General features: G+C 32.4%; 1 protein-coding gene across 1 annotated transcript; it reads left to right on the top strand.

Moving 5' to 3' along the window:
- The first annotated feature begins 494 nt into the window (after positions 1 to 494).
- On the top strand, positions 495 to 8,478 carry LOC131071388 (uncharacterized). Its single transcript, XM_058007204.2, has 2 exons — positions 495 to 1,235; positions 7,894 to 8,478. Exons 1-2 carry the CDS (start codon positions 528 to 530, stop codon positions 8,476 to 8,478), a joined length of 1,293 nt encoding a protein of 430 aa, XP_057863187.2. The 5' UTR covers positions 495 to 527.
- Positions 8,479 to 8,688: the final 210 nt, after the last annotated feature.

Raw genomic sequence — 8,688 nt, 5'->3', positions numbered from 1 at the left:
AATATTTAATCTAAAGTGTTTTCATACTTAGCGATGGTTTCCTTTCCTATCACAAAGAGGACTCAACGGAGAGCACTTATTAAATATATTAAATGAAAATATTATGTCTGACAGTTATCTCCATTACTAACAGAAACGGAAACGGATTTATAATATAGTGTGCGCTGTTTAAGCCACGCCGGGGGTCTACCGTCTCCTCAAATTCTTCAAAACTCTCACTACAAACTGTTAAAAATACTTTTCTTCTAACAAAATTATTGTCCCCATTGATTTTTCTATTGAACAAAGCATATAAAACATACCAATGGGTACCTGAAAAGGATTGTCTTCAATATTGCCTTCTGATTTTGTCCCCCAAGATTCTTGAAAATTTTCTTACAATCTCTTAAAAATACTTTTCTTCTAACAAAATTATTGCCCCCATTGTTTTTTCTATTGAACAAAGCATATAAAACATACCAATAGGTACTGAAAAGGATTGGATTGTCTTCAATATTGCCTTCTGAGTTTCCAAGAGCAGGGCTTGAATGGGGTGGTGTGATCCTGTTCAGAACAGATGGATGGTTTTCGTAGCCTGCATCTGGATTGAATGTTGTGCAGGACCATCATATGGATTCAGCATATATTCTCAGGCCATCAAGACCAGATTTGGCTATAACCAACAGCAGCTAGACACCATCTCTGTTTACAGCAGCTTAGGAGTTTTTGGGGGATTACTCTCTGGCCTGTTAAACCAGTGCCTCCCTGATTGGCTTGTTCTGCTCATTGGGTCTCTCCACAATTTGGCAGGCTACACAATTGTATGGCTGTTTGTATCTGGGAGACTACCAGTTCCTCCATTGTGGGAGCTGGGTTTATTTACCTGTATTGCCCTCAATGGCTCCTTATACTTCAACACAGTCTCAATGGTGACCTCTGTAAACAATTTTCCTGATAACAGAGGACTAGTGGCGGGGTTGATGAAGGGATGCTTTGGCCTAAGCAGCGCCATTCTGTCAACAGTATGGAAGGTATTGTTTCCAGATTCAGATGGGTCTGACTATTTGTTAGTGGCAGCCATAGTCCCATCTGCACTCACCTTTCTGCTCATGCCAATTGTGAGGGAGTATGAAGCAGATAATTCTGAAAATGGGTCTTCAAGAACTATGCAAAATCTGGCTTTGGCGTCTGTGCCCATGGTGTTTTTGGCAGTGTTTTTCATGGCTGCCCCTTTCTTGGATGGGAACTCTTTGCAGGTCAGTAATCTCATTGTTTATGGTGTTTTTTTTAATGTATTATTAATTTATTAGCAACAGAATCTTTTTTTTTTTAATTGAAGATGCCAAAGTTAAAAAAATTACAAATAAGACAGTCAGGGACTGTCAAAAAAATTTACATCAGCAATAGAATCTTTCTTCAACTTTCTACAACAATTGGCTATAAGATCAATTTTTTTAACCTTGAGTACTACATTTGAAGAACCAGAATTTGATTTTCAATATTTTTTTTTAACTATAGTTTTCATCCCCAAACAGTAAAGGTTTTGCATCTCTGCTACATAAAAGAAAAATATTAAAAAACAAATAGCTCAGTGAAATTCCCTGCTCAGGTTGAGTTTCCTGCCAAAGTATACAGTCCTTAGCATTTATTCTAGATTATATTATAGACAAATTATTGAGAAAGACGAGATTTCTACATTTTCATTAAAATTGTTGCTTAGTTTCTGGATTTTACTGTATGAAAGATTATATTATAGACAAATTATTGAGAGATGAGATTTCTACATTTTCATTAAGATTGTTGCTTAGTTTTTGGATTTCACTGAATGAATTTTTGTTTAGGATAGTACTCAAGTAATCTATCATACTCACTTTAAACCTACAACTCTCTCTTTTATCCTGATGATCAATCATTAAATATGATCCAAAACAATATGTTTAAACTTTAAATCAATATATTTAAATTTCATAATATAAATTTATGTTTATATCATTGATTTTTATTTCATATAAATTTTATTTTGTTGTTTAAACTTTAAATCAATATATTTAAAATTCATAATGTAAATTTATGTTTATAACGTTGATTTTTATTTCATATAAATTTTATTTATTAATTTTTAAATATTTCAAGCAAGTTTGTTCATGATGCACTAGTTCAACACCCTTCTTCTCCCAAACAAAGTGGAAACATGGATTGCTTTCTCCCTTTCAGTCGATTTGTCTTTGTCTTGGAGATCTCAACTATGTTTGGGTAGATTTATTCATGACAAAGAAGATTTCTTGCAGGATCATGCTCTCATCTATAGGTTTATAAAGACATGGCCAAAACTATGTGACCTCCACTCTTGGATCTTAGAATACTGGAAAGATGAGATGCACAAAGAAATAAGTATTTACCCCCATGCCAAGGGGTTTTTCATCCTCGAATTTGAATCCTCTAAGGATAAATGGATGGTGCTCAAGATTGGCCTTGATTCTTCAATGGGGATTTCATGTGCATGAAACCTTGTTCCCCTCCTTCAATTTGAGAACTGATATTTTCTCCTCTACATTTCTCTGGGTGCACTTAATCTACCTTCCACTACAATTTTGGGAAATCTAGTGTCTCCAAGCCATTGGCAATGGCATAGGTAATTATCATTGCATTTTGAAAGAAACTATTAATTATGAGAATTCTACATGTGCTCATCTTTGTGTCAAAATGGATATTAACAATGGCCTCCCAACAAAAATTTCTTTCAAAGTTGACAATAGTTGTTGGAGACAACCTGTCGATTATGTAAAGATCCCATTCAAATGTAGGAAATGCTTCTCAACTAATCATCTCACTTAGCAATGCCAAAGTTCATTTGTCTAGACTCACAAAAGTGATGCCTCAAGAAGTAAGCCCACTTGGTGGGTTGGGGCGAAATCACACTATGTTGTTCCTCCTAGTGCTCAAATTGATTTGGTAGCCTCCCATGTTTCTTTAGAAGTAGTCTCAATGCCAAAATTCTCTCCTCCTTCCAGTCTGCAATACCAATTCATTGGGATTTTGCAAAAGGCTTCTTCTGATGGCAATATTGAAGCTAGTTATTTTCCCATTGAGATTGTTACTTTTGAGGTTTCCCAAGGATTGTTAGCAACTACAAGAAATGTTCCCAAGGGTAATGAAAGTTACTTTAAAAGAAAAACTAGTCAAGATCAAGAGTGTTTCCTCTAAACAAAACAATTCAACAAAAGTAAAGAAGAAAAAGACCCCCTATCAAACCATCCCACACATAGCCATTTGATTCTAATGCACACCCACTTTTGGGTTGATGTGAACTTTATTTGGTTCACATTTAATAATTTAATTTCTAAAGTTTATTTATTATGAAAAGACTTTATGCCAATTAATTCTAATGCCATGAAATTTTTATTTTCTAGAGTCTATTTATTAAAGTCTACTTGTACTTTGGGGTTAAAATTAATTCTTAATAATGCCACAAAATTATTATTTTATAAAATTAATTCTTAAATCTATCAAGTTTACAAAATATATATTTTGATATATTACATATACAACAAACTTATTGCAAATTTTTAATATATTATAAACTTAATATATTGTAAAAATAAAATAATAATAATTACTTTTAATAATTAATTTATTAAAATTATAATTATAATTACATCTAAGATTAATTTTACAGTTACAATTAATTAGAAAACTAACAAAGACAAGTACTCGTCACTACATGACACTTGTTTTATTTACTTAAGAGTTATTTCGTTTATCTAAGAGTTATTTTTCTTACTTTAGAACTATTAAAGAATTATTTTGTTTTGTTTACTTCAATTTTTTAATTTTTTTAACCATATGTGACCTCTTTAACTATTATTTTTAACATACTTATGTCATCACATTCCACTTTTTGTCACCTTATAGTCACACCTTTTGAATAGTTAAAGTAGATGTTGATTCTCTTCATTATTAGTTTTTATACTATTTCTAATTAATAGGAAATTTTATTTTAGTTTTTCAAAATATAAGATAAATGTTTGTTAAATAGATATTTACATAAGACATTTTATTTAATACGATTTCCTAAGAAATTAAGGTTTTACAGGTAGATGAAATGAAATTCGTTGTTACACTTGTCATTCTAGTAATTCTCTTGTACGTGGCATGGAAATTGAGCACTAATGAGAGAACTTCAGTTGTAAACAAAATACTTTTGGAGCCATTGACTACTCAAGAAGATCCAAATAATTTTGAAAAATATGCCATTATTGAGTATGCTAATAGTTCTTTGTGGAGAACAATTTGCAATGTTGATTTTTTCTTAGTCTTGTTTTCTTCTTCACTTGCTATAGCATCAGGTGAGGTGACAATTGGGAACATGAATCGGGTTCCAACCTCTCTTGGATATACACAACAAGACATCAGTATATTTGTCACTTTGATATCAGCAAGTCAATTTTTAGGTCGCTTTGGGAGTGGAGCTTTATCAGATTATTTTCTCTCAAAATATGGAGTAGTGAGGTCATTATTAGTTGCACTAGCTCAGTTCATTTTGTGTTGTGGGCATTTTATTATAATAATAGCAAGCATTTTGCCCCAAGCGCTATACTTAGGTTCCATTTTGATAGGATTTTCTTTTGGAACAATATGGTGCTTAGGTTCCATTGTTGTATCTGATTTATTCGGGCTACACCATTTTGGGACATTATACAATGTCATGATGATGGGTAATCCAATTGTATTGTATGTTCTATCTGTGTGGGTTGCAAGGTATCTCTATGATATAGAGGCAGCTAAGTAAGGAGGAGGGAAGTGTAAGGGTAGCATATGTTTTAATCTCACCTTCATTATTTTGGCTAGTATTACCATGTTTGCAACATTAGCATCATTTGTTGAAAAAGATTGGTTGATTAAATAGGTCTTGTTAGCATAGTGGTAACAAAAACACAAGTTTGAATGCCTCAATTCTATGATAGCTTTCTTTGTGATCATAGTGTTGGTGTTGACTCTCAACTTGAAGGTCATGACTTTCATGATGTAATATTGTTAAATGCGTTGTACATATTAGAATGGAAAATTATTGAACTTATATCGTAATGTGAGCTTCTTGTTATTTTAAAGTATATATTGAGGAGAACAAAATGTTAGTTTGTGTTTGACAATGCAAATAAAGATAGGAAAATATAATATTAGTAACATGGACAAATATCTTGATGCATTTCTATATGACTATGAAGCATCCATCAATACATAATGAGGGTGAGAATGTATTATGTTAGAATACATTGAAAGTGTATAGTTGAAATGATAAGAGTAGAAAGTCGCCACTATCAAACCTAATTTGGTAAAAAAAAATTAACATAACATATAAATCAATCAAAAGGGCTTAACTTTCAATAGGGAAGGTAGCTCTAACCATTAACATTGCAGCCCTTCAAACTACTAGTTTACATAAGATAAAGTTTAAGGGAAATAATAAGATTTCTAACTTTCGCCATCAAATAATACAAGAATTATAAAACATTAAGAATTCTAAAATTGTAAGATATGTATATCCCCTAAAGACAGTTAAGACTATAGAAGATAAGATCTAGAGTATTGGTCATATAAAGATTCAATAAATTATAATTGTGAAATACAAATTAAAAGTGTCATCCATTTTATTCAAATTATACATATTATTTTTAACTATAAAAACACAAAAATTAATCAATGGTGTACAAATTTTCTTTTTCTACTTAAACACAATGTTAGACAAATAAAAGAATGTTGTGCATAGCAATATTTAAGCAAATCAAGATAAAAAAGGTTTTATGTAATTGCTCATTAAATGAAAATAGTGATTGTACAAGACAATGAATTACTAAGTATTCAACAATCAATCCCAAATAAACATTAGTGAATTAAGAATTCACAATACCTTAAATTCAAATATACTATATGATTTAAAATCTAAACATGATAATTAAATTTAACTACATTCCATTTTTCTAGAATAATACAATGAATTTGTAAATAAAATTGATCAAAATTTTGATAACGTGATCTAATGAATATGTGTATAAGAAATTATTTTGACTTTCATGGAGGCCTAACCACTAGAAAATGATATACATTATCAAACTTATATATAGGCTATCTAACTCCATGAGTTTTGAACTCTTGGTAAATCTCAATGTATCACCATACAATCCATGCTACATGCCAGTTAGCCTTCTACAATATGTCAAATAGGAAATGTGACTTTGACACATGAGGATTGATGAAGAGTAAGAGGAGCTTAACCTATTTCAATTGGTGCCATGTGAGCTTCTCACAAGCATTATTGACCTAATGATTACCAAAATGTGAAAATCATTGAACATGAGTAATGATATTCATATATATACCAAGATAGCTTAGATCTCAATTTTAAAGATGAATAGTAATATTATTAGTGAATTAATTTTCACAAACTCTTGGATTAACTCAATTGGGTATGCCGAGCACCCAATGATACTAGCAAAATAGTACAAATTGACTTTAACTCTAGCATCATCAATTTTCTCTCTTATTGCAAATAACTTAGTCTACCCATGTGCCTCGTTTGTGCCCTTAATCACATTAAATATGTACTCTTGATGTAGCAATATTATTAACAAGGGAAAACACAGGAGAGCAAATTGCTCTTATAAGAACTGCGTCCTCTTCTATCATTAAGCTAGGAACACCTCAAAATTGCTACAAAGAGCTCCAAAAATCACTTGGATAAATGGAGATCAACCAAGATATATTTTCTCAATAACCTAAGAAATGTAATGATGCAATTGCTTGAATGAATGATTATAATGAATTATCAATGTTTTTAAAAAGAAGACAAAATGTCTAGATCCAAAACTATAGGTGAAGATTCAAATATTTCATTTATAAAATCTTAGCCGTGGCTCTATTTCAATATGTTCTCAAAATTTCACAGTCATATGCTAGCACACTAGAACTCCCTCATGGTTTAAGCTAATAAGAAGAACTCTTGATATGTTCAACCTAAACTATATTCTTGCCTAAGTGTGCAATTTTACAAAAATCTAAAAAACATTTAGAATCAAATAAATAAATAAAAATAATATAATACATGTGAATGCTAGTATTTTAATTTCTTTTCTACAGCAAAATACAAAACAAAACAGTGTATGAGATAAATTATGTCTCTAAACTAGAAGGAAAAACTGAAGAAAATCGAAACAAACCTAAAACTATCCTTAAATTTATACTACAAACAAAATTTACACATCTATTAGCCAACACGGATAGAAAAATTGACTTGGGCCGTGGGTTTGCTCCCCATTGATTTCCAGTTTGACTCTAAGACCTAGATTTCACCTGATTTGATTCATCTCCCAGAACTGTACTGAAACACAAGGATACCCTAAATTACCAAAAAAAAATTACACATCTATCTCAGATCGTCTATACATATATTTCACCATTAGTGGCTTTTACCATCCACACCTCCAGCCATATATTTTCTGTCCCCTACCATTCATTGGCTCTCCAAAAGCTTAGAATTCAAGCTAAGCAAGTGCTCTGGAGAAGAGAAAAGTTAAAACAAGATCCAGCCTGCTTTTCAAAAAGAAAATTCTAAATTCTCTCTTCCACTTACACACGTTAACCAGCACTATTATTGTTGAACAAAGCACCTAAAAGATACCATTAGGTAGCTGAATCCTCTTCATTGTTGTTCTCATTGTTTTTTTAATTGAACAAAGCATATAAAAATACCATTAGGTAGCTGAAGAGATTGTTCTTATTATTGCCCTCTGAGTTTCCAAGAACATGGCTTGAATGGGGCGGTATGATTCTGTTCAGAACAGATGGATGGTTTTGGTAGCCTGTATGTGGATTGAATGTTGTGCAGGACCATCATTTGGCTTCAGTATATAATCTCAGGCCATAAAGACCCGATTTGGCTACAACCAACAGCAATTGGACACCATCTCTGTTTACAGCAGCTTAGCATTTTTTGGGGGCATACTCTGTGGCCTGTTAAACCAGTGCCTCCCTTCTTGGATTGTTCTGCTCATTGGGTCTCCCCACAATTTGGCAGGCTATGTGGTCTTATGGCTACTTGTATCTGGGAGACTAGCTGTTCCTCCATTGTGGGAGCTGGGTTTATTTACCTGTATTGCCATGAATGACTCCTTATACTTCAACACAGTCTCAGTGGTGACCTCTGTAAATAATTTTCCAGATAACAAAGGACTAGTGGTGGGGTTGATGAAGGGATGCTTTGGTCTAAGTAGTGCTATTCTGTCAACAACATGGAAGATAGTATTTCCAGATTCAGATGGGTCATCCTATTTGTTGGTAGCCGCCATAGTCCCATCTGCAGTCACCTTTCTGCTTATGCCACTTGTGAGGAAATTTGAAGCAGATAATTCTGAAAATGGGTCTTCAAGAACTATAAAAAATCTGGCTTTGGCGGCTGCACCCATGGTGTTTTTAGCAGTGTTTTTCATGGCTGCGCCTTTCTGAGATGGAGACTCTTTGCAGGTGAGTAATCTCATTGTTTATGGTGTTATGTTTTTTAATGTATTATTAGCAACAAAACCATTGGCTATTAGTATTTTTTTTTAAAGTCAACTAGTAACAGTACTGGAAACTACAAAACATGCATATAATAATTAAAATTAAAAGAATATACAATATAGAAGAGCAGTCTGGTGGAGGAATATCCAAGCCAAA

This window comes from Cryptomeria japonica, chromosome 2, assembly GCF_030272615.1.
Source record: "Cryptomeria japonica chromosome 2, Sugi_1.0, whole genome shotgun sequence".
Lineage (NCBI taxonomy): Eukaryota > Viridiplantae > Streptophyta > Pinopsida > Cupressales > Cupressaceae > Cryptomeria > Cryptomeria japonica.
Note: the sequence above shows the minus strand (reverse complement) of the source record. Positions and strands in the feature narration are given on the sequence as shown.